General features: G+C 33.2%; 4 protein-coding genes across 5 annotated transcripts; 3 read left to right on the top strand and 1 right to left on the bottom strand.

The window, feature by feature from the left end:
• The first annotated feature begins 3323 nt into the window (after positions 1-3323).
• Positions 3324-6238, top strand: LOC118049925 (wound-induced basic protein). The gene is given in 3 exon segments (XM_035060109.2): positions 3324-3347; positions 3349-3482; positions 6004-6238. Coding segments are annotated over 3 exon segments (231 nt in total). The 3' UTR covers positions 6077-6238.
• Positions 6239-13602: 7364 nt separating this feature from the next.
• On the top strand, positions 13603-15373 carry LOC118049926 (uncharacterized). The gene has a single exon (XM_035060110.2). It carries the CDS (start codon positions 13858-13860, stop codon positions 15205-15207), a length of 1350 nt encoding a protein of 449 aa, XP_034916001.1. The 5' UTR covers positions 13603-13857; the 3' UTR covers positions 15208-15373.
• A 2568-nt stretch (positions 15374-17941) lies between these two features.
• On the top strand, positions 17942-20616 carry LOC118049927 (galacturonosyltransferase 8). Its single transcript, XM_035060111.2, has 3 exons — positions 17942-18230; positions 18399-19646; positions 20064-20616. The coding sequence occupies exons 1-3, from the start codon at positions 18090-18092 to the stop codon at positions 20337-20339; spliced, it is 1665 nt and encodes a 554-aa protein (XP_034916002.1). The 5' UTR covers positions 17942-18089; the 3' UTR covers positions 20340-20616.
• Positions 20617-21287: 671 nt separating this feature from the next.
• Positions 21288-25941, bottom strand: LOC118049928 (nuclear transport factor 2). Of its 2 annotated transcripts, XM_073407287.1 has the most exons (11): positions 25765-25941; positions 25399-25458; positions 25168-25305; positions 24219-24507; positions 23852-24138; positions 23477-23651; positions 23226-23344; positions 23083-23142; positions 22613-22681; positions 21700-21898; positions 21288-21657 (listed from the first exon to the last, which is right to left on the bottom strand). In XM_073407287.1, the coding sequence occupies exons 2-11, from the start codon at positions 25441-25443 to the stop codon at positions 21512-21514; spliced, it is 1527 nt and encodes a 508-aa protein (XP_073263388.1). In that variant the 5' UTR covers positions 25444-25458; positions 25765-25941; the 3' UTR covers positions 21288-21511. The 2 variants fall into 2 exon arrangements, with proteins under 2 accessions (XP_073263388.1, XP_073263387.1); XM_073407286.1 differs by having other exon boundaries at positions 21288-21898.
• Between the last annotated feature and the right edge of the window lie 581 nt (positions 25942-26522).

Raw genomic sequence — 26522 nt, 5'->3', positions numbered from 1 at the left:
GTAATTTAAATAAATATTTTTGACTCTTCTTGAATAGAAGGGTGGGTTGTGGGAGAGGAATGGAAAGTAAAGTAAAGTAAAGTAAAGGTGAGATGGTTAACATTTGTTTTATTAGGATAATGGATATTTTTTAAAATAATTTTTGTTTAGAAATATATTAAAATAATATTATTTTTATTTTTAAAAAATTATTTTTAATGTTAATATGTTAAAATAATTTAAATAAATTATTATCATGTCAAATATTTAGATATATTTATATTAAATAAGACTAGAAAACAGATAGATTAATCGAGAAATTAAAAAGTGAAAATCAAGCAAATTTTCGAAATAGGAGGTTTGCGTAGCAGTTAAAAAGACACTAGATTAGAGAGAAGATAAATAGTTTACTTCTTATTTATCCTTGTCTTAAAAAAGATATATTTATTAGATAAAAATAAAGGTTAAAAAATAAAAATCATGTAAAAATTGTAAAATTTAAATCATTCTTGGTTTTGATTTTGGTTTTTTCAATTTAGCTTGATTTTTTTCAGTTTAGCTCGGTTATTTTGGTTTCAGATTTATAAAAGCGAAACTAAATTCGTTGATTTTTTCAAAATTTTAAACAGTTTAATCGAATTTTTTTCATGATTTGATTTTCTCGATTATTTTTTTCTGATTTAATTAAATTTTTTACTAGTACCTAACTAGAGAAAATATTTACCAAATAAAAGTTTGAAAATTCCAACGTCACGTCACCTCACCTCACCGCATCCTTCCTCGTTTTTTCCCTTCAAGCCCCTCGAACCTAACGTGGTGTAAGGTTTCAAACAGCCTTCCCAGTCAAGCGGCTTTCAAATTTTATTTCAAAGGTCTTTTTCAGTTTTACACAAAGTTATAAAATGTCAATTCAGATTGATTAGATATATATATATATATATATATATATATATATATATATATATATATATAATTTTGATAAAAAAAATAATTAAATTAATCTTTTTTGGTTTCGGACTAGGTGATTTAAAATTATACAGTACTGAAAATAAATTAAATTGTCAGAATTAAGCAGCCTTGAGATTTATTCATGGATTGGTAATAATGTGTTTTTTTTTAAAAAAAAAATATTTTGTAATTGTAGCGTGGTTATGGAGTTGACCAATTCCATGTCCTTTAGCTATGAAGGACAATAATTTTTTTTTAAAAAAAAAACATAGGGTAATTTTTTTTTTGTGGAATTAATCATTTTTTTTTTTTTTCATTTTTATTTTAGAAAAATTATGCTCGTACTCACTAAGTAAATATATCATGGTTGCAACAATCTATACATCACATATAGGTTTTTCAAATTAAGTTCGAGATCTCAAATATCAAATAAAAAAAGATATAAATAAGTAAATCCTTTGAATTCTTGATATTTTAAAATTTATCATTCGAAAAGAAGTAAATTGTTAAAGAATTTTATACTGTATTTAGATCATAATTGTAATAATTAAATAAAAAAATTGAGTTAACTTATATACATTGAATTAGATTTTTACATCTTGAACAAGATTTGTAAAATAAAATTTACACCTTATAATATACATCCGATATTAATGGACAGGGGGAGTCGAACTAAGTATTACACGAAGAGAATATATTTTGACGCTCATCTATTTTATCAATTGAGCCACCACCAAATCATTGAAATTAAATAATGTGTGGTATTAGGTTGAATCAAGCATGACAAATAGCAGTGCTCTTTTTTTGGTCCACCCGACAAATCACTGAAACAATGTGTTATTTTAGGTTGAAACTTTTTTTAGTAAACTCAAGCATGATTAATCTAGAGAGAAAACGCAACTGTATTTATATTTTTTAAAAAAAAATTAATTTTTTTTTTATTTTGGTGTTCATCTCAAAAATAATTTTTTTAAAAATAAAAAATATTATTTTAATACAATTTAACACGAAAAATACTTTAAAAAATAATTACAACTATACTCCCAAAACAGAGATTTAATCCTTTGTTTCAAAAATTTTTATTTGATAAAATTAAAATTAAATTATATTTTATAACACTGAACTTTAATTTGATGCCGGGTATTTTTGGTCACCAGTAATACACTATAAAACGTGAATATAATATGGGAGAATGAAATAAAATACAAATTATTATTCGATATATATATATTAAGGAAACTCAGCTACGCTGCTGCCGTTCACAGTGCAACCGAGTGAATATAATTTATTCTGTAATGGAATGGAGTTATCAAATTTGACCAGTTCCATGATCCGTACAATGGAGGGCAATAATGTCCTTTGGGGAGGGTGGCGGGTGCCGTGGAGAAAGGGACACGTACGGGATGGTTTGGGCATAAAAGAGGTCGTTGAGGGTAGGCAAAGGGAAAAGACAGATGATTAATAAAGCGGGTTGGTTGGTAGCGAGCTAGGGGCACCGACGGGCTGTGATTGGATAGACGGCCTGCCATATAAGCTTGTAGATAATGTCCCGCCCCGCCCACCTCATGCCCCAAAACCCCTTTTTATTTTTACATTACCTTAACAACCCCGTCAAAACATAATATATTTTAAAAATATTAAATTGATTGGTTTTTAGTATTTTTTTTATTCAATAATAGACTGTTAAAATTACAAAAAAAAAATAATATAAAAAATATTAAATTGATGTTTTTTAGATTAAAAATATTTTCAACTATAATATGAATATTAAATTCATAATTCTTTAAGTATTTTTTGATTTAATAATAAAATGTTAAAATCACAAAAAATAAACATCAATTTAAGAAAACATAAGAAGTCTGTTAAATAGACAATTTAATACAAGAAATTGAATAATTAATTTAACAATATATTATTTTTTTATTCAACAATAAAGATATTTTCTCAGATGAATTTATATATTTATTGATTAAATTAAGTCATATAGTTAATATTATTTAATTTCATGATAATAATAAAAATAATAATAACAACAATGACGACACAACAATCCACCTATATTTTTTTTGGTTAATTAAAGGAGGGTGTATATCTAAAAAGTAGAAAGTACATGAGAATATCATAAAGGTTATTTTTTAAAATAATTTTTTTATATACAAAAAAATTAAAGTGCATTAATGGTTTTAATTAAGCTTCAAGCTTTATATTTTTTATTATAAAAATTTTATTTTAGTTTTTAAATAAGAAAACATCGTTGGAGATTTAAGAATGCATTGGTATGGGCCGGTCTTTCTAAGAAAAAGCCCATTTACAGCAAAAAATTGTAAGATAACCAGCCCAATAACTGGTACACCGACAACTCGAAGGCTTTCTTCTAAAGGACTATAAAGGCCACCATGGCCCTGGTGCGGAGCTACCGCAAAAGGACGCAGAAGAAAAACTAGGGTTTCCGTGAAAGCAAACAACAGCCTTACAGTCGACAAAATGATCTACGACGTCAACTCTCCTCTCTTTCGCTCATTCCTCAGCCAGAAGGGTGGCTCTTCCGATAAGAGGTAATTTATTCCTCTGTTTGCTTTCAGTTTTTGTTCTATACATGTTTCTGTGCAGATGACCATGTAGCTGTTTCGATGTGTAAATAATCCAAGTTGAATGATGCTGATTCTCTTAGCATCTGAACTGAGTGTGTTATGCATAAAAGGGTATCGGTTTTTTTTTTTTTTCGTTATTGCTTTGACAGGTTGGCTTATGGGTAGTTTCGCTACGAGTTATGCTAAACATCAAGAAAAACTTCAAGAATACACATGAATCATCATCCAACAGTTTATTTGTATTCTTGAAGTTTGTTCCATTGATATTTAGAATTACTCTTTTATGACAATATGGTAGCGTTTGGCTAGACAGTGGAGATTAGAGGGGACACATCCCCCTATTCTTCTTGTTTTGAAAAAACAGAAATTCACTCCAAACTCTTTCCAGAGAAAGATTTATTTTATGTCTCTGTCTTTTATCCCTTCAACCAAACATATTTTTGTCCCTTTTGTATTTGTCCATCTGTCACTTAGTCACGGGGCACTGACCAAAAGCAATCTAAGGAACATAAAAATATGGTGAAATTGTGGATGATGAGACTAAATATGCAAATGGTTTGACTGGATAAGATTAAGTAGAAGCTTGTCATCTGCCATTTGAACAAGAAAAACAAAGCAGGAAAAGCAGAACATGGTGAAATTGGAAAACGTGGAAGACTTTTAGCTGGGAAAAATACTTGTGAATCATCTAGTTTTTTCCAAGATGTTTGTCGAATGAAATTGAATGCTATGTTACATGTATTTGGGAATTGATGGATTTACAAGTTTTTGGATCCTTCAGTTAAAAGCTTGAACATGGAGTAGATTTGTGTAATGTTAGTGGCATTGCTTGTCAAGATTGTTGAACCAAAGGATGGAAGAATTTAAAGGACAGATATGCAGAATGATACATGGAACTCTAAATGTAATTTGGCTAGATTGGTGCTATAAATTGGATCAGGAAAGGATGTTATTCTATCTGTGTTGATTCTCCATTGGAATTTGAGCTGAATATCCCATGAAATTCAATTGAATGCTGTTTGAAAGTACCTTCTTGTGGTGCCTGCCTCTGATACTCAATGCAGTCGTGAATTGTCTTTTCTGATATAGAACGTGTTCTCTGGCTTTCTTGCTTTGGAATGGTGGATTTTACTCATCCTACATTATCAAGTTCATCTGTGTTCTGTTTGTGATTGGAAAAATGGTTTTGTATGCTTTCCGTAGTTTGAAATTTCTTTCCTCATGTTTTAACCTATTCTTGATTGTTCCCTCCATTCCTTCCCAGCCCTTCTTTTCTTTCATCCTAGTTTTTAATTTATGTCCCTCAATTCAGCTCACTGGTTTAACATGTCTATTGGGATATCATACATGCTATTGTTTAGCATTTTAATGATTTTTCAAGAGGCGCTCGTCTAGGTACCTTAGGGGAGGCGAGATGAGGCCACATCACCTTTAAATGAAGCGTTGCCTAGGCAAGCGCCTTGTGAGTGGGTGCAAGGCGTTAAAGCTAATGCATGCTTGAAGTACTTCACTTCTTTTATTGTTGAATATTTCTTTTTGACTGATTTTTTGACCTATTTGTCTATCTTTTAATTTACCACAAGAAAGAGCTTAGGGGTATTTTTGTAAAAAACCAAAGATCAGGGTAAAGAAATCATTAAAAAAATCATTAAAGTGAGACAAATAGACAAGGATGGACACCTTAGAAGAGAAACACCAACCACACTTTCTTTTTTCAACATCAAGTGCTAGAACTACACATGAAGAGGGATTTTGAGAGATGAGGATTAGGACTGTAATCATGAAATGGAGGATATGGAGGATTCAAGTGAAGGAGAGGAAAGCATGGATGAAGATGTTTTTGAAGATTAATGAAAAATGATGATGATATTCAAGTGTGCTTTTTAATCTTTTTGCTACTTACTATTTTAAATTATTTTATTTTGTTTAAGGGTGAAAAATATTACTTTATATGACTATGTTATGGTATTTTATATTTTCTTTCGATTTTCTAATGATCTAATCGGAACTGGGAAGATATATATTTTAGATTTATATAATATAATATTATACATTTATTTTCTTTAGTTTATAGCATTATTGCCTTGGTTCCTTTGGGCATGCGTCTAGGGGTGTGCCTATTGCCTTGGGTATTTTATTGGCTTGGCATATTTTATCGTCGTTTGCCTTTGACAACACTGTGCTAGAGATATATTGCATGTGAATTTGATTCTTCTAAGTGAAAGGAAGAGTTTTTCTTTACCATATACTGCATGCTTTTGCAGTTGTTCTGTTTGAGTCTTTTCCTTGTTTCCAAGTGCTCACGATGCTAGTTGAAATAACCTATAATCAGTTAGAGTGCTGCGAGATTTTACTGGTGGATGCATGTTTGATAAAATCTGCCCTTTTAGATCGACTCTGAGCCCTATGAATTATTTTGTGGTGCTTTTTCTTAGTTTTGCTTCTGGGTATCCTGAAGTATGGATGTAATTTTTGTTGGTTTCAGGAAAATGGAGGAGCAGAAGCCAAAGGAGCAGAGACCCAAAGCTAACGAGAACAAGCCTGTTATGACAGAGTGAGAGGTGCTGTAGTTGCCAGCTTTAGAATGAGTGAGATGTTTTAAAATGCCATTATATATGTTGGGGATTTCCTCTCATCTAGTCTAAACATGAATTAACCTATTGCCTTTGGAGTTTGCAATGAACTTTCGTTTGGAAATGGATGTTAATTTGAGTTTGTGATATCGGTTTGTAGAATCAAGTGGCATTGATGTCATAGAATTTTCACTCTTTAATACAGTGTTATGTTAAAATATAATACGCAAGGTAAAACCATCACTTCTCAAGCATGGTAGACATTATTTTCATGGGGGCGGTGGTTGTTCCTTATTTCAGCTTCTCCTTTCCTGCTGTATTTTGCTTAGGTACGTCTGGTCTTCATGGGTAGGTGAGGGGTGGGAGAATGGAGAAGAGGAGATGTTCTTACAGTCTAATAAGAGCCCGTTTGGCATTGCTGCCAAACCGGTAAATTTTTTTTAAAAAATTAAGTGACGGTTGTACTTTCTGGATCGTTTTGAATGTCAAAGAAAAAATATTATTTGCATGTTTTTCGGCACGAAAAGCTATTTGAAAAGCAAAATAGTTGACGCTCTAGTTCACTGTAAAGATAGGAAAAGCTTTCGATAGTGTAGAGGTCAAAAGACAAAATAATTGCGGGCAGTTTCTACGTGTGGGGGCACATGTTAAGATTGTCAACAGCTGGGGCCTTGGTGAATGATTATACTGACCTAGAGTAATTTATTATCTTAGTACAAAGCACTCTATAGCTGGAGACTAGCTCATTTACCCGTGCTACTCCTTGGGCATAATTGTTTTTCAAGCGCAATAAAAATATTTAAGTATGGATAATTTATTTATTTTTTTTTAAAGTATTTTAACTATCAAATGATATTTTTATATAATATGAAAATAAAATTATAACAAGCTGACATGTAAAACTTGTTTGGATAATTTTAAATTAAAAAAAAAAAACAAATTGAAAAGCTTAATTTTGATTCAGTTTAATATTGAAGGATAAATTAATGAAAAACAACACTTAATTAAAAATAAAAACTAAGTTAATAAATAAAACTTACAATTCAACCTATGCTTGACATCAGATTCAATAAATAATATTTTTATTTTATAAATTATTTTTTATTTAATTATACAACAATAAAACGCATGATGATTTTTTTGTATGAAATATTTTTTAATAAAAAAAAACATGACTAGATCATTAATAATAAATAGTGAAATTGCATTCTTATATATATCATTGATAACAAATGATAAAATTATATTTTTCTAAATTGAAAGATATAAAAAGCATTGAAAAAAAATAAAAACAAAGTATAGCTCTAAGGATGTGGATCAATCCATTAAACCTACCACTATTTTTTTATTTTTTAAAAGGATGGATGATTTATTATTCACTTTTTAAAAAAAAAAACAAAAAGTATTTTAACCTATTTTTTATTTAAAAAATCTTGATAAAACTTATTTATATCTTTTTAAAAAATCAATAAACAACTTAAAAAACAAAATCAACCCCAACATAAAATTATACTCACAATCATATTTGTCTCCTTATGCAAGGAGAAGGAAAAAAAAGGCACCTCGAGTAAAACTCTCTCGATGAAATGGAACTCACTAACATGATATTGATTATTTTTGTGGCTAGAATCATCATTAACGATGACTTTCTTTTTTTATACAGGAATCCAGCTAGCCCTATCTCCTAAAAAAAAGGACTAAAAAACAAGAAAATTAAAGTTTTGTACTGAAATTAAATTTTTTGACACCTAAAGTACTGGTCATCTAATAACTAAAAAATAAGGGATTATAATGAACTTTATAAATGAAATTCAAAGATGCCACCTATTCCACCTGCTTTTTTCAACTTGGTCCTGTTTTTCAATCCAACACTTTCTTTAAAAAAAAAAAAAACAATAGTGTTAATTTTGACTTAAAAGAACTAAATTGTACATAAAAAAGTTCAAGAATGATATTGAAAATTTTTATATATAAAAAAAATGATTATCCCGTTCACACTGAATAAAACAAACATCTCACTTCTTAGGGTTTTTTTTTTTTTTTTTTTGTAATTTCTCTCTTGGACTTGTTCGATGAGACGAATACTTGGTATTGTGATAGTTTTTTTTCTCCCTTAGCTACAAAGAAAAAATTATTTGGTTAGTTAAATAGCTTCTTGCTTTTGATATTGGATCCTTTATATAACTGTGCATTGAACCTTAGTTTTATAGAAAATTAAAATAATATATTTTTCATCCATAAAATCTAATTTTTTATTTATTTTGCATGTAAAATTCTCCTCACAACATATATATGCTTTTAAAACCAACCTTTTTGAAGTGTTTTTCTTAAATCTATTTTTTTAAATTGTAGTCATAAAAACCATCACAATGCCAAACAAACAAAATAAATGTTAAATGTCTTAATATTTTGCATGCTTTTGGAAATAAAGTGTTTTTTAATATTAACACAGTGAGAAAGTTTTGAGAAAATATTACACGCTAATTCTTTTTTAAAAAAAAAACAAAAAAATAGCATAACTAATGAAAAACCACAATTGAGAACTGCGTTATTTAAATTTTGAAATTGCAGGTTTTCAACGATGCTATTTCTTAAAATATTTATTTTTTATTTTTGCTCGTGTTAGTTTACTAATTATTTCTCAAACTATGCTCCTTTTCAAAATAATTAGGAAATATGAGGAACTAGGATGGATAGTCTATTCTGGTTTGGATTGATTGTTTCAGCCGATTTCCAGGGTGGTTGGAAGTGCTTTGATTATCAAAGAAAACTCACAAATCTTGTCGTTTTGGACCAGTTCATGTGCATTATATAGGCTTTCATGCTCTAGCCAGGTCTCCTTTATAGCATGTTTGTTGCTTGGTTTCTTTCAGGAAATTAAATATAACCAGAACATAAAGTGATTGTCCGACTTGAGTACAGCTGACTCCATGACGCGTGGAATAATAAAATCACTTCACATTTATAATATTATTTTATTTTTCTAAACTATCTAAAATTATTAAAAAATAATTTAAAACAAAAATAAACACGCTCATGCTTGATATTAATATACTTTTTGGGATTATAATTTTAAAAAAATAATTCAAAGCAAAAAAAAAATTATTTTTTAAAAAAATACTCTTTAAATATAAAAATAAACACGCTCTAAGTATATTTGATATTATTATAGTTTTTATGATTATAATTTTAAAAAATAAGTTTTAAAAAAAATATAAATTATAACTTTTTTATAATCAAAATTTTAGATGAATCTTTCTCCTTTCTTTTATATATATATATATATATATATATATATATAGAAACCAACATTAAATTTCGTTAGTACTTGCTTTCTTCGTCAAAAGGTTCGTTGGATCTTGAACTACACGATGGAAGGCAGTACTTTTTTATATCAAGGGGAAGTTACCTGATATACAACCTAACATTTTTTTCTAGTTTTTTTTTAAACCAATAAGAAGACAGAAATGTTAATGATGGTTTTGGAGATGCAAAATGATTAAAAAAAAACATTAGATAAGAAAAAACTTTAAGTAGCAGGCTTGATTTCATGTTTTTTTTTTTTAAAAAAAAACTTTTTTGGAGTATTTTAAATTGACGAGTTGGTTTATAGGTTTTATATGGATGCTGATAAGGTAATTTTGAGTTAAATGACTTAAATTAGGTTTTTTGAACAAAAAAAACCATTGCGTTGATTTTTCAGCATGCAGACGACAAGTTGGATTCTAGGCATGCAGATGACAAGTTGTCTTCTTTGACAAGGGAACATGTTGCTTGTGTATTTTTTATTTTCAAAAAAAACTAAAGGCCATTCATTTTAAATTTATATTAAAAAACAAACATGTGAGCCTAAACTTTTTATTTGCGCCTAGGAGTGCTAGGGCCACGGGCCCAAGATTCTGAGCCTTATTTGGCTTTTTTTTTTTATTCTTTTTCTTATATAAAGGTTAAATATAAATTTTAAAAATATATATATTGATCTCGATTGAGTTTATGGTTCAAAGTGTAGGTTTGATGAGTTAAGCTATAATATTTAGATTGTTTTTTCTAATATTGTTTTTTTTAATTAATATTTTTTTAATGTTTTTTTCTTAAAAAAATTTTAAATTTATGTTTCAATTAATATCTATCATATGTGATTTTTCTTCTTATTTAACCATTTTTTTGACAAGATTTGTTTTTAAATGATGTTGCGTGTGTTTAGTTTTTTTTTTTTTAAATTATTCTAATTCATTTATATATATTAACTTTATTTTTTTTCAAATAATATATTTAATATATGCAATCTTGCATAATTTATTTTTATTTTATTCAATAAATTTAATGTATATTTGTTTTTAGTTATTATTAATGACTTTTTTTTATTTTTATTAACACATAGTTTTTGATTTATTTAATTACATGCATGCATTTTTATTTACATGATTTTCTATGTATAAAACACATTTAAAAATTAAAAATATATAATTTTTAAACAAATAATATTTAACATACAACAAAACACAAATCAAATAACTATTACATCTTAAAAGATGGCGTCATACCGAAACAAAAAAACCAACCAAGGGAGAAACCAAGAACATGTCGAAATGATTTTAAAATATTCGAGAAGTGTGGTATAGTGAAATTAATTCCACTCAAGTACCATGAAAAAGGAAGAAGAAGTCATTGCATCTCTCTCCTCTCTTTTTCTTTCCTTTAACAACCAAACGGAGCTAATTAACCAAATTATTATGACTCTGACTATGACTGAGACTGCTAATCATCATCTCTCACGAAGCCAACTTGTGGAGAACAAAAGAGAGAGAGATCTCTTTCTATTTTGACTGTGTCGTTTCTTCTTTTCTCCATCTCCACTGCGAGACCAGACATGGAATCTTCCATGGGAGATCAAGGGAAGCTCTAAAACGGTCTTAGCAGGGGAGAGAGACCTGAGAAATCTCCATGATCAAGACCCTCCCTCCCTCGAAGGAACACCAAAAAGTACAGCAGAGACATAGGGGTCCATGGCGAGGGTGAAAAGCAGAGGACAAAAGGGTGCATGCAGCTGGGCATGCACTTGAGTAGCCATGAGTGGTTTCCCATGTGCAACCACTCTATTATCCAAACCCCTCCTCTATCACCTCCTGTCCCCAATAACCACCTTCCTTGCTTAATTAGAATTATCAATAATGGGTGCTTTATGATTTGCAAACTGCTTTCCTCTTGGAGTAGTAATCTCTTCAATGCATAGCTGCTAGCTGCTGTGAATCTTATAAATCCACCGTAGCTTGCTACCTGCTTAGTTGAAGTGGAAATTAATGGAAGTTGTTGACTCTGATGAGAAAACTAGGCCTCGAATTGAATGGAATTGGTGGTGCATTAAGCACATGGTCTTGTGAGAAAATGTTGAGATCGATCTCCATCAGCAGTACTGGGAGTTCATATATATTTCGATGGAAATTAATTGACCATTTAAAAAGAGCATTTCTTTCATATTTTATTAGATAAAAGATATTTTTTTTCATAGGTTTTATATATATATATAGCTTATTGTTTAGGCAGAATAAAATAGAAAGATACACCAGACATTGAAGTAAATGTAATTTGTATTTTTTACTATATACACGATTTTGTAAAATAAATTTTAATTTTATTATTTATAAAAAAAATTGAAATTGTGAAGATCTGAAATTTTTCCTCTAGAATTTAATCTTCTGGGATTTATTATTTTCTCCTCTAGAATTTCAGGTCTTGTTTTTTTTATTTCTCTCGTGGAGCTTATAAAAAGAAAATTAGCCACTTTGTCACACATGTATTCTCTATTTATTGCTTCCATTTTCCTTAATACCAGAAATTTCTCTCAACTCCTGTTTTTCTTTATTGTTCTTTCAAATTTTGTTATTGTTAAGTTGAGACCAATTTGTTTTAAAAAGAAGAAGAAGAAAATATTATTTTGAAAATATTTTTTAAGCTGTATGAAGATATTTGAGTAATTTTAAAGTATTTTTTTTATTTTGTAAAACATTTTGGACGATTTTATTATTATATCCTCATATAATTCAAGAGTATTTATAAAATAGAAAACTTATAAGATCTATCAATTTAGATTAAAAACTTGATATAATAACATGGGAATTAGATATTACATGGATATATTTAACTACACAAGGATATTGGATTTAATTATTTACCCTTTACTAATAATTAGTAACAAGATGGTCATCTTTTCTCTACATGAGGTGATTTTGCCTTGGATCTGGATCCTGTTGATTATACATATGCCACAATAATTGTTCCATGAGTAGCAGATTGTGTGAACATGTTGTTTTTTAATTAAAGTCACAAACATTTTTTTTCTTAGTTTTAATTTGGTCAAAAAATAGAGTAATGCCAAGCTCCTTCACTGTAAGAAACAAATCATTTTTTATTAGAAAAGTGCATACAATTAGAGAGAGAGAAGAAATATATATATATATATATATATATATATATATATAGAGAGAGAGAGAGAGAGAGAGAGAGAAGAGAGAAATATAAGTTATTAATGTTATAAATCCGGCATAATTTGGTGCGTTGATTTAGAAAATTTTAATTTAAAATTTAGACTAAATCGAGTTTTAATTGAAATTAATAATTGATTGATGGTGATTGAGCTAGTTAGTTAGATTATAAACTTTTTTAAAATAAAATAATATTTTTTTAATAAAAAATAATTAACCCGAATTAATATAATTTAAGTAAAGAGAGGATATTTTTCAGACAACTTACCAAATCTGATAAGCTAATTGGCTATGTAATGCCTATAATTGTTGGAAAAAACACGCATCTTTCTCAATTAGCACTTGGTGATTGGAAATAGCAGCAATGTTTTTCTCAGTACAGGCTAGAGTTTCTACAGACTCCATGGCTATTACAAGTTTTAATTGAAATTAAAAATATTTTAATTATATTAAAATTAGTAAATGCAATAAATTGATAATGATTGATTTAGTCAAACTTAATTAAATTTATACTGATATTTTTTTTAAAAATAAAATAATATTTTTTTAATAAAAACTAATTAACTCGAATTTATATAATTTAAGTAACGTCAAGATAATTTTCAGATCAGACCACGGACCAGAACATATAATTTTTTTTTTATTAACGTGATGTTCCAGGTCAGCTTGTACGTACCTCAACTAATTTCACGGATCCTGAAATTAACAATCATGTAAGCCTCTGATAACCATTATATTAACAACCACAAAATTTAAATCTAAAATTACAAGAAAGACAAACTCTTTAATCCCAATCTCTTCACACTATGTTAATTATGTAATGCCTATAATTGTTGGAAAAACACGCGTCTTTCTCAATTAGCACTTGGTGATTGGAAATAGCAGCAATGTTTTTCTCAGTACAGGCTAGAGTTGCTACAGACTCCATGGCTATTACAACAGTATTGCTGGTGTATTATTGCGGTAAACAAAGACTAGAAAAAAGACATTAAAGAAAGTTGGTGGTTATAGATAGACAATTGCAAGGTTTCCAAAGTTGCTTTTCTTTGACGATGTTAGTTATTCTCTTTATCCCTCCCTCTCTCTTCCCTCCATGTTTTCTCCCCTCCATTCACGCCGCTCTTACTTGCAATTGCACACATTTTTGTGCTCTCCCTTCCTTAAACTAAGCCTAGACAAGAACAGACAAATTGCTTCAGCATTTCCATATTCTATCACGATCTCTACCTAGCTACACCTGTTTTTGATTCTCTCAGCGCGCAGACTTCAAAGGGGTGGCCAAAAATGTCTGAATTTCCTCCGCCGTCAACCACCACCAAGAAAACTGACCGCTTGTCAAGTCTTCTCCTCTCTGACTTGTTCCTCTTCTGTTCTTTCATTCTTTCTCACCCTCTATATTTCTCTTACCTGGTATTCTTCTCCCCGTACCTCTTCAAGCTCCTTTCCTTTCTATCCCCTCTCTTCATCACCACTTCCCTTTTACTCCTAGCCCTTCTCACCATCTCTCCCAGTCTTGTCAATGACAACTCTCATACTGAATTGTATGGATCCAAGGTAAGTTTCTTTTACCTACAAACATACCAAGCTGTTGTCGAGAGGTTACGGTCTAAAGTAGAAGATGGGACTGATCAAGAGTTTCATCATTTTGAGGAGCTAGAAGCGTATAAGATTGTGTTTGAAACGTCAACTACTCTTGGCATTGAAGAAAACCACGCGGTTGAAGTTACGGAAGTAGAACAAGCTAAAGATCAGAGCGCCTGTTCAGGTACTGGTCAATCGGTACAGGTTCACGAGGGTTCAATATTTCATCAAGTTTTTGGTGCCTGTGGGGTCTCTGATCAAGTGGTCGACGTTAATCTAGATGAAAATTCAGTTTTGATTACAAGGTCAAAAAGTAATGGTCATGAGCTGATTGCGGAGGGGAAGACGTTAGGAGGCTTCTTGCATCAAAAGGAGGAGTTTGAAGATATATGGTTCCAAAAGGAAGAAAAAGAAGCACTCAAGCCACTTAACGTGAACTTCAATAAAGCCGAAGATCGAAAAGAAGAACAATCTATGATTATAAGCGGATCCAAGGAAATAGGTCAAAAGATAAGCGAAGCTAAAGTGAGTGACGATGATGGTGGAGAGCACTACTACTCTCCAAAGCTGAGCTCCCAAGAACTAGAAGCAAACCCTTGGAGTCCAGGTAATGGTGGAGGCTACAATTCCAAAGTTAAAGACAACTCTCAAACATTGGGGCACTCGAACCTCGGGAGTTTTGGGTCAATGAGAAAAGAGAAGGAATGGAGGAGGACATTGGCATGCAAGCTTTTTGAGGAGAGACACAATGTGGATGGAGGTGAGGGCATGGATATGCTTTGGGAGACATACGAGACAGACTCTACTAAAGTTCAAGCAAAAGGCAGAGCAAAGAAGGGAAAGAAAGGCAGCATCGAGTACTATGATGACGACGATGACTTAGACGAGGAAAAAAGTGACGGGCAGCTGTGCTGCTTGCAAGCCTTGAAATTCTCAGCTGGGAAGATGAATTTGGGGATGGGAAGGCCAAATCTTGTCAAGATCTCCAAGGCCCTCAAAGGAATCGGATGGTTGCACCATGTGAGCAAGCATAGCAAGAAGGGACACCATTAAACCAAGTTGTACTTCGACCTGTTCAAAGCTTTAATGGCTTAATTAACAGACTGTTCTGTATTCTGTACGTTCAAGGATAAAAGTAAATACCAAGTTCCCTTTTTTTCCCGTAAGAAATTGTGGTATACATTCTCTACTCCAATAAATGTCAAGTTTGGATCCCTTAGACATATTAATAAGTAATAATTAAGCTCTGCAGCTCCTTTAGCTAGCTTGTAACTGGGTTCGTAGCTGGTTCGACTCAGTATAATAAATTTAAAAACCATAAAAGATGGTGCATGATCATGACGCCTAGGCATGGCCAAGAAAATAATTGAATCACTGATGAGGAAGTCTTGCCCACTTTATAAGAAATGTGTGTGGGTTCGCATGGGGAACGCAGTGATTGTTGGCAGGATTATCATTTCAGAGTTGCACTTGTTCGGTACTGCATGTGTCCAACCCAGGACAATTTCTCCGTGTCCGAGTCTTGGTTTGAGGCACGGTTGTAAAACACAGCCCAAGATTGACCCGAAACAAGGCTCGGTTACAGATTTGAAAGGTTTACGGGGTTAATCTAAATTTTTTTTTTATTAAAAAAATTACAATAATATTGTTTTTTAAAAAATACAAAATAAAAAAACAATATGTTAAGAGTTAGGTCCAAATCAACAAATCAAATATGAGAGAAAAGGCACGATTGTAAAACACAGCCCCATGTTGACCCAGAAGAAGATCCGGTCATGGATTTAGAGGGTTTACGGGGTTAATCTGAGATTTTTATAAAAAAAATTAAAATAATAATATTTTAATAAAAATAAAATGAAAAAACCAATATGTTAAGAGTTAGGTCGGAATCAACAAATCAAATCAAGTTCTTGACTGACGCACTCGTCGGAGGTCGAAATGAGAGAAAAAGCCACATGAGTTTAAATTAAAAAATTTAAATTATAAGGACTAAAGTGGATTATTGCTGAATCCACATATATAAATATCCATCTTCTATAAATCTATCTTAAACTCTCTCTCAGAGCATGTTTATCTTCTTTCTTTCCCTTTTTGTTAAGCTGGTTTTTATGATATTGATTGTATTATCAAATTTTCTGAACTAATTTGAGTGAGAAATTTTAAATAATTTCAGAGAATGAGGATTTTAGGTAGTTGTTTTTGGGGAAATCGGGTAAGGGTTAAAAAGCTCCAAAAAATCTGAATTGTCCGAAATGAAAGAATTTTTATTTATTTATAAATGTACAACTAATTTTTACTGAGTTGGAAAAGAGATAAAAATGCTTTTGGTGAAAAAAAATTCAAATTATTTTGGAGAATTTGATTTTTTTATTTATTAAAATATTATTTTAAAAAAGATAATTCAAAGAATAAAAAAAGAAATTGAATTAGCAATTTTTTACCTGAATTCTCTAAATACCCGCCTAGTAAGTTCATAAAATTATAATGAATTATATTGATATAGTGAATTAAGAAGACATGTTTTTTAAGTCTCTGGATTTAAAATTTAAAACTAATATCTAAAAATATTTTATCAAATTTATTTTAATATAAAATATAAAATAAAAATATATTTTTAAGATATTATAAAAAAAAATTCTCTAAAAACACCTCTCACAATCATATGATCAAATTACTAGAAGACAAATAATATATATATTAGGTCCGGATCAATAATATTTTTTTTAAATGCAAATAAAAAAAAAAATTATAGAGAATTTATTAAGTGTATTGGGTTTGACAGCCAAACCAAATCTAAAATAGCTTTAGGTCTAATTGCAAAGACCAACTAAATAGTATTGAGTTTAATAGCCAAGCCAAATCCAAGAACCTTGGATCTAGGAGCCAAGAAGTCCAAAAGCTGTTGGATTTGGCAAGGCAATGAGACTTAACGCTGAGAGAAAAGAAATTTAACCCAACCCAGCCCAACTTTAAATAAAAAAATTATCATCATCTAATTTTTATACAATATAAAAAAAATTTCATTAATTTATTTTTTCTTTTTCGTATGAAAAGAAATTAAAAAAAAAATGAAAAAAATCTAAAGAAGACAAAAAAAACTAAAATTAGAACATATATGGATTTAGCTATGAGTCAAACTTAACACCTATTATAAGCGATTTGAGTCTAGCTGTCAAGCCAAACCAAATAATTTTTGACACAAAAAGTGAAAAAAACAATGACCCAACAACATTTGTTATTAAAAAAAAACAGAAAAGACAATGTTTTTATAGTGTTATAGTATCGTTGTTTACAGTGCAAATACTCTATGTATACCATGTAATAAGTGTATATTCATAGTAAATGTACAGTATTTTTACCATGTATTTTAAAGTGTGTGTGTGTGTATGTATGTGTGTGTGTGTATATAGAGAGAGAGAGAGAGAGAGAGAGAGAGAGAGAGAGAGAGACCTAACTATCATGAATATACAGCAATGCAGTCTGGATGGTTTGACTGAGGCTGATCAGTTCACACTAGATCCCGCGTCACCTCACCGCCACTAACCACTTGGCATCACCCAGACTAAGACTTACAGTACGCGTAATCTCAGTCGTCCATCTTAATTACTTTCCAAAACCCACCGTGGAGTCTATCTTCGATTTCTAAAAGTCTCAGAAACCTGCAAGGCTGTAACCAATCTCAGCCGTCCATCTTAATTACTTACCAAAACTCACCGTGGGGCCTACATTTTGATTTCACCAGATCTCGCTCGAACCCGTTAATTAAAAAACAAGTCTCCAAGACCTGTAAGGCTGTAACCAACAAATAGCAGCGAAAAGGAGAGACTTCCTGTCCCCGTCCCTGACTGTTGCTTTATCATCCTCGCCATCCATCGCCATTTCTCTCTATATCTCTCTCTCTCGCTAAGAAACCGAAAGCAGAAAAGGAAACGAAAATGGCGACTCATAGAAGCTCGCGCAGTGGAATCGGCGTTTCGTTTCGGGTGTTGGGTTCGGCTGTATCACTAGCAGTGTTTCTGTGCTTGACCGTGTCTCTTCTCTTCACTGCTCATTCTCACTCTACCACCGACAACCATGTAAGCTCTCCCTCTTTAGATCTGATTCCTGATTAATTATTTAATTAACTAACTAATTGTAATTAATGTTAATTTATGCGAAAATGTAACGGAAATCAGAGCATTAGTTATTAAAGTTAGAAGTGTAATCCTGTTATTTCTCTGTTTTTTTCTTAATATTTGATATAGGGTTTCAGTAATGTGAGATACGGGTTGGGATCCGGCAGGAGATCTGTGCTGGCGATGAAATCGGATCCGCTCAAGTCAAGATTGGATCAGATCCGGAAGCAAGCGGATGATCACCGGTCGCTAGCGCATGCGTATGCATCGTATGCGCGGAAACTGAAGCTTGAGAATTCGAAGCTTGTTAGGGTTTTTGCTGATCTGTCGCGAAATTACACTGATCTTATTAACAAGCCATCGTATAGGGCTCTTTCCGAGTCGGATTCTCTGTCCATTGATGAGGCTACGCTCAGACTGTTTGAGAAGGAAGTGAAAGAGAGGATCAAAGTTACGCGGCAAGTGATTGCTGAAGCGAAAGAGAGTTTTGACAATCAGTTGAAGATTCAGAAGTTGAAGGATACTATTTTTGCGGTTAATGAGCAGTTAACCAAAGCGAAAAAGCAAGGGGCGTTTTCGAGTTTGATTGCTGCGAAATCGATACCTAAGAGTTTGCATTGCCTTGCGATGAGGTTGATGGAGGAGAGGATTGCTCATCCGGAGAAGTATAATGATGAAGGGAAGCCACCCCTTCCGGAGTTGGAGGATCCGAAGCTTTATCATTATGCGATTTTCTCTGATAATGTGATTGCAGCGTCGGTGGTGGTGAATTCCGCAGTGAAGAATGCCAAAGAGCCATGGAAACATGTTTTTCATGTTGTGACTGATAAAATGAATCTCGGGGCAATGCAGGTTATGTTTAAATTAAAAGATTATAATGGGGCACATATAGAGGTGAAAGCTGTTGAGGATTATAAATTCTTGAATTCTTCATATGTGCCTGTACTTAAGCAATTGGAGTCGGCAAATCTGCAGAAGTTTTACTTTGAGAATAAGCTCGAGAATGCAACCAAGGATACTACAAATATGAAGTTTAGGAACCCCAAGTACTTGTCAATCTTGAATCACTTACGGTTCTATTTGCCGGAGATGTATCCAAAGTTGCATAGAATATTGTTTTTAGATGATGATATAGTGGTGCAGAAGGACTTGACCGGGTTATGGAAGATAGATATGGATGGGAAGGTGAACGGAGCTGTGGAGACCTGTTTCGGGTCTTTTCATAGGTATGCTCAGTATATGAATTTCTCACACCCCCTGATCAAGGAGAAGTTTAACCCGAAGGCTTGTGCTTGGGCGTACGGCATGAACTTCTTTGATTTGGATGCTTGGAGGAGAGAGAAGTGCACGGAAGAGTATCATTATTGGCAGAACCTGGTAAGATTGCCTTATTGTTCTGTAAATTCTGCTAAGTTGTTATTTCCCTGTTTCTTTATAACATGCATTAGTTCATCGCTTAGATTTATATCAGGGCATATGCTAGGTTGTTTCGGCGTAGAATGACTTTTTCTAATCTCCGATTCTTTATCGCAATCCAGCATTAGAAGAAAAAATGTGGACAGCGTCCTATAAAAGGCGCAGAGTAGTTTTTGCAAGCATGTTACTTTCTGAAAAAAAAGTCCTTCAATTTGATGACCTTAAATCTCCAACTCTAAATTCTGTGGGATGGCCTCCTATGGCTGTAAATACTAAAACAAGGTTACATGTCTTTAAAAGCTGCGATTTTTGTTGTGTCTTTGATGTCCTGTACATTATTCTGTACATTATTAACTAGAGATTCTGATGATGATGCAGAATGAGAACCGAACCTTGTGGAAATTGGGGACGCTGCCCCCGGGTTTAATCACATTTTACTCAACAACAAAGCCGCTAGACAAGTCATGGCATGTCCTGGGACTTGGGTATAACCCAAGCATTAGTATGGACGAGATTCAGTCTGCCGCTGTGGTGCATTTCAATGGGAATATGAAGCCGTGGCTTGATATTGCAATGACTCAGTTTAAACCTCTATGGACAAAGCATGTTGACTACGAGTTGGAGTTTGTCCAGGCCTGCAATTTTGGTCTCTAAATACCCTTCATGGTTGAAGCTTCCTCGCAGTAGATTTGCCATCGCCAGTAAAACCTATATCTTGTGTCCTCTTGTTACACCACCGTCAATTATTCGCATCCAAGATGGAAGAAATCCAGCGCCACCCCAAGTGTAGCATAAGTTGAATTAATTTTAGATTTCTTCTCCCACTTATTTATACAAAGCATGTCAACTAAAATGTGTATTTGACCGCAAGGTGTAGCTACAAAAAAACATGGTTGGATTTTAATGTTATATTGCTCAAGAATTTCTCAAATGTCTGCTTAATCTTCTACCATGGGAGGATATCCTCACGGGTCCGGTTTTATTTCATCCATGCCAGAACTAGAACTTAAAATAACCATCTGTTGACCCTACTGGGATTAACTTGAATATGAATGCAATAATTTATAATTATTTAGTACATAATTAGTTTAATTCAAGTTCGGGTTAGGTACATCAGCCTGACTTTTAGGCTCTAACTGATCTTGATGGGATCAGTATCTATCAGATTCAGTTGAAAATCGTCGTCATCCCTGTTGGAGGATTGCCGTCCCTATCTCCAGAGGATTGCTCTCGAGAAAAATCATGCTCGCAGGGGAAGAAAGCTAGCTCTCGAGAACTATTTGAATGCGTGCATCGACATTTTTTCCCTCTAGCAATGAGAAAGGCAACGATTCGCCAGAGAGGTTTTTACCAAGCATGCGCACATGGATGGAAAGCATTAAAAGATTTAGAAAACTAGTCGGAGATATTTTTTCTTGGACGCGTGTATCCGTGTACACACGTCGACATGACCCTAGAGGATAAGAAAAATCAAGGTCCCAGAACGGACTTGAAATGGTGTGACGTGGATTTAGAAATATAAAGGAAATCGGAATAGGCCATTCCAGAATTAGTATATTACCAAACAAGAGAATTTACTAGCATCCATCCAGAAGCATTAAATACCAAAGGAAAAATGGAAAATAAGTGACATTTCAGATTTAGTATACCAGACAAGAAAATTTACTAGCATCCACCCAGAACGATTCAATACCAAGGAAAAATGGACAAAACCCTTCAGAAAATTTAAGAAACCTCATCCATAGAAGTGTAAGCGCTCTCCTAATACTATCTCACTAAAAACAGAAACTTTGACCATTCCATAACAATTCACAAGTCACTGATCTTCAAGCCGTTGCAGATACTCGTGGCGCTGTAGTCTTGGCTGTGCCGTTAAGACCTAAACCACCAGTACGGTTTGCTCGACCACCATTGTTCCCCATCTTATCAGCTCTCCGATATCCATCACCTCCACGGTTTGAATATCCATCACCTCCACCTCCACCTCCACCTCCACGGTTTGAATATCCATCACCACGGTTTGGATATCCATCACCTCCACCTCCACCTCCACGGTTTGAATATCCACCACCTCGACTGCCACCTCTGTTTCCAAACTCTGTCCTGTTACCAATATCAATCCTGCCATAGACTTTTCCTCCAAGATTACCACGCCCTCTCATTCCTTCGTTTTTATATCCAGCCCCTGATCCAGATGGATATCGTCCCCTATTGTTCCCTGTGGTGAAGAGAAAGAGATAGATAAGCTCAATCACATTAGAGAAAAAACCACTTCTTGCTTAAACTGGAGAGAGTAGATTATATACTTCTTGCTCAATCACATTTTCCAGTTTTACAAGCACAGATGTTGTCCCGCACCATACAGACCAATACATGGAAACATTATAAAAATAGAGATGTCACTATGAAAAACTGGCCTGAGGATATTCACTTTCTGAGATAGATAAAGCACCTTCAATCTGTACGAATAACCTGGATTTTGAGGTCTCTTGGAACAGATTACTAAAAAGCCAAAATGTTTTTTGTTTCCATTAGGCATACCTTACAATTATTTCAGTTTGGGGCATGATAATATATAGCATGATGGCTTAAGACATCAGCTCCTTTTTCAAGCAGAAACCCTCCATGTTATATATAACTGATAGACGCTCTAAGGAGATTATAAATGATGAAATTCCTAGAATGTAGGGGGTTACTATATATTAACTTTCCTAAAAGAATAGACATTGAAGTTCTATCATACAATTTCTTGATTTGATCAAATCTCCAGTTCTTTATTCTAAATAGAACTCCTGGGCTCAAGCTAAATCACTAGACATCATTTTGCCCAAAACTGTTAGAAATCAGTAAAAAGAATCATGCTCACACATTGCAAGTGAATAGGGTGATAGATCTTAAAGGAACAAAAATTTGACGATAAAATTCAGCTTGCCTCGGGAAGTAGATCTCTTTTCCTCAACAACGACGCGGAATCCATTAATCATAACAGGTGAAGCCTGCAACATCAATGAGCTTATAATTAACATATAATTTAAGTAAACTAATTTGACAAAAGAGCTTGAAAGGATGAAAAGCTCCGCCTACATTCTGGAATCACAGAAGAATATAAAAGGAACAGATTGAAAACATTAAGACTTCTTACATAAGAAGATTAATGAAAAGGAAACACAACTAAAAGGGTGTGACAGGCATATTGCTGCTAACCCACAATTACATGTCCAATTTACTAGTTCAAGTGAAAAAGGAAACAAGACATCTCAAAATACTAACAAGGAAAGAAATCATATGTCATAGTGGAATAACACCATATTATTTAAATGAGGAAACAAACTGACTGATCTATCTGCAGATAAAATAAAAAGAACAGAGCATAAGTAATAGCATAGTAGATGGAAACCTCTAATGCACTTTGCACAGCACTCGCCACTTCAAACTCCACAAAGCCAAAACAAAATCCCTGTCAGAAACCAATGGATAACAGGAATTAGAAGAATACCAAGGATAACTGACCAAAAACAAAGAAAAAAAAGTGATGCCTACCTTTTGGAATCTAACTTGAACACCTCCATTCCTAATAGGTCCAAACTTCTTGAACTCGTTTTCAAGCAAGGTAGGTGTGGCATCTAAAGGCAGACCTTTCACGTAGATAGAAGGACCCTCTGTAAACAACCAATTGAATAAATAAGCAGGTCAGGTATGCAAGCATGCACATAGATAAAATTAAAAGCATACAAGGAACAATCATTGAAGATTTGGAAAAAAAACACCAGAGCAATTCAAGGACCAAGCACCTTCACTCTCTTGGGCATTCCCATTTTCAAAAGTATTAGAGCTGGAGACATGTGACTCAGCTGCTGGAGGTTGAGACACTGCAGCAGTCACTTGTTCTTGGATTTTTGGTGCAGACCTCAGAGGAGAAGGGGTAGGACTCGAAAAAGGTGCAGTGTACTCCTTCTGAACTTTCACCTGGAACAGAATTGGAAATAACTTAGTAAAAACAAATCCAATGACGGAAGAGGAGTGAGAACATGGCAAACAATATCAGCTGAATCTATACCAGTAAACACTTCTAAATGTTCATACTTGAGGGTGCTTAATATGCATATCTTAGTGGCAAAATGACAGTGAAGAAACAGGAAATTGGGGGGTTGTGAAATGCTACTTACAACGGAGGCATACGACTTCTTCGGAGTGTCTTCAATCTTAGCACTAGACTCGACCACAACCTGGGAGTCAGCCACTAACTGGGAATCAGGAGGAATTTCATCAACAACCTCAGGCATTGGTTCTTCCTCTTCCTCTTCCTCAACTGAAACATCCCCACGTTCCTCTTCCTCTACCTCAACTGAAACATCCCCACTTTCAGAGGGATTGTACACTTCCCCTCCAATGACTTCCTCAGACAAAGCAACTGTTGGCTCAGAAATGTGAGTTTCCTGTGTGTGAGAAGTATCTGAAAACAGAAACACCTTCAATTTCAATAAGGGGGCTGGAAAATAGATGCGCATTCAAAGAATGATCTTTTTTCATTACCCTGGTCAGGAGCAAGTGGGGCTTCAAAATTGCTGGCAGGCTCTTGATTTTCATTCTGGTGTGTGGGGTCATCAACATACCGAAACACATCATTCAGCACAAAATAGCCTTTGTCTTGAGGAGCCAAGAAGAAGCTCTGAGTAAATTTTTGTCGCAAATTGTCATTTCCATTCAAATACCCAGTCACTAGCACAAGAACTCCGCCTTTGTAAGATTCTTGCGAATCAACTGTAACAATTTCTGCCCTGACTTGACCATATCCAAGTGAAAGTATCTTCTCATTAATAGCCTGCCCCACATTTACAGACAACAAATTCAGCTCTCATTATCAAGAAAACTAGCTGGGAGAAGTTTGTGGGCATTCAACTTTTGCAGATACAGAAGGGTGCTGAGCGGCTAAACATTAAGCATGATACCCGTGGGACATTAAAGAACATTTCAGTTAACAAATTCTGCAGTAATGTTCTTAATTGCTGAAAGAGGTAATTGAAATAAACCACGTGTGTGTAAAAGGAGAGGGAGAAATTATTGAAAGGAGAAAAAGTTTTAATTACCAAAAAAAAAAAAAAGATAAGGCATCATCCAAGGAATAAAATCAAATCTAGATGGAAGGCTTTCCAATCTTATTGATTATCGGCTAAAGCAACTCTTTCAAATACCCCAAAAGTACACCATGAAACACTAGACAAGCTATTGTGTCCCAGAGAAATCCTCGTAGCATTTATCTGATCCTCTAATAGAAATAAATATTTAAGACAGAAAGTGACAGTCTGTCTCTTTCTTCAGGTTCAATAAACAAATCTAACTGAGATGAGAAATTAGCCATTTTTCTGCTTCATTTTGCAAGCAAGAGACAAATATTATATTTCCCAACTCTGACAAAAAGAAAACCAGTCCAGCTACCTTAAACAACTTTACATGGATGTGTATAAAACAAGCTAGAACTCACATTCATGGTAGTAGTGGTACTCATGGCCCCATCCTCTCCAGGACGTCCAAACTTACTACCATCCTGGTAGAATCGGTGAACAAGATCCGGCGATTGCTGCAATATATGGTAGTACTGATGCGCGAAAGCATTACCAACCTACAACCACAAAAAAAATTCAACTAGATCCATGTTAAAAATCCACAGCAAACAAAATACAAACAAAAAAATTTCAAAGGTTAAAAAACATACAACATCAGCAGCTGGAACAGGGAGTTGCGTCACTGGTGCTGCCATGACTGATCAAAATCTCTGAAAAATAAACCAAAGCCCTGATTTTAAAAAATTCTCTAATTTACACATGATCTTTCTATTTTCCAAGAATAAAACCGAAAATGACGAACATAAGATATACATCAAACATTTAAACTACTTTGGAGCGAAGCAAAATATAAGATAATCATTTACACTTAAAACTCCAAATCTAAAAGAAAAACCTAGCAATTAAGCTTCGAGTTAGACTTCAATTTCAATCGGAATCAAGCTGTAACTGAGAAAAAGTTGTGACCGGAGAGAGATCATTTGATAGCTAAAATTCGAGAGAGGAGAGGAGCTAACCTGAGCCTGGTATCGAATCAAAGAGAGTTATGCGGCGAGGCAGGTGAGAGAAAGGAGGTTAAGGCCGGCGAGTGACTTTCTCTCACCTCTCTCGTTTGAACGGGTTGGAGCTTTCTAGGGTTTTTATGGATCTTGAAGAGGCGAGAGTGAGGGAGAGGAGAGAGGAGCGAGGAGAGAGGGTTCTGGTTGCTTTTATATCATGGAGAATTTAGGGGAGGTTTTGCGTGACTCGTACGTGCGGGTTTATTTCTGTACAGCCCTTCAAAATTAGTTGTGGGGTTATATCAAACCCGGCCCATTTTTAGAGGGTGTTTGAAAGTATGGTAGCGATTGCTTTTCAAATAGTTTTTCATGCCGAAAAACATGTAAATAATGTTTTTTTATTTTTTAAAAATTAATTTTGATATCAGCACATCAAAACGATCCAAAAAGTACAAACCGCACTCAATTTTAGCAAAAAAAAAATTTGAAATTTTTCCGAAAAACAGGTTCAACTTCAATGCCAAACACCCTCTTAACCCGGTATAGAATTTAAGATATTGATTGAATGAGTTGATTCTGTTAATTAAAATAATTTTATTTTATTTTTTTAAAAAAGTTATAATAACATTGTTTAGAGAAAAAATAATTTTAAAAAAATTATTCATAAATATTATGATTTATTAATCGGTTCTACTAAGGCCGTGTTTGATTGCAGGAAAGTGAATTCCTGGAATTCACTTTCCTGCTTTTCCAGTGTTTGGCAACAACAAGAAAAA

This window comes from Populus alba, chromosome 2 (assembly GCF_005239225.2).
Source record: "Populus alba chromosome 2, ASM523922v2, whole genome shotgun sequence".
NCBI classification, from domain to species: Eukaryota; Viridiplantae; Streptophyta; class Magnoliopsida; order Malpighiales; family Salicaceae; genus Populus; species Populus alba.
Note: the sequence above shows the minus strand (reverse complement) of the source record. Positions and strands in the feature narration are given on the sequence as shown.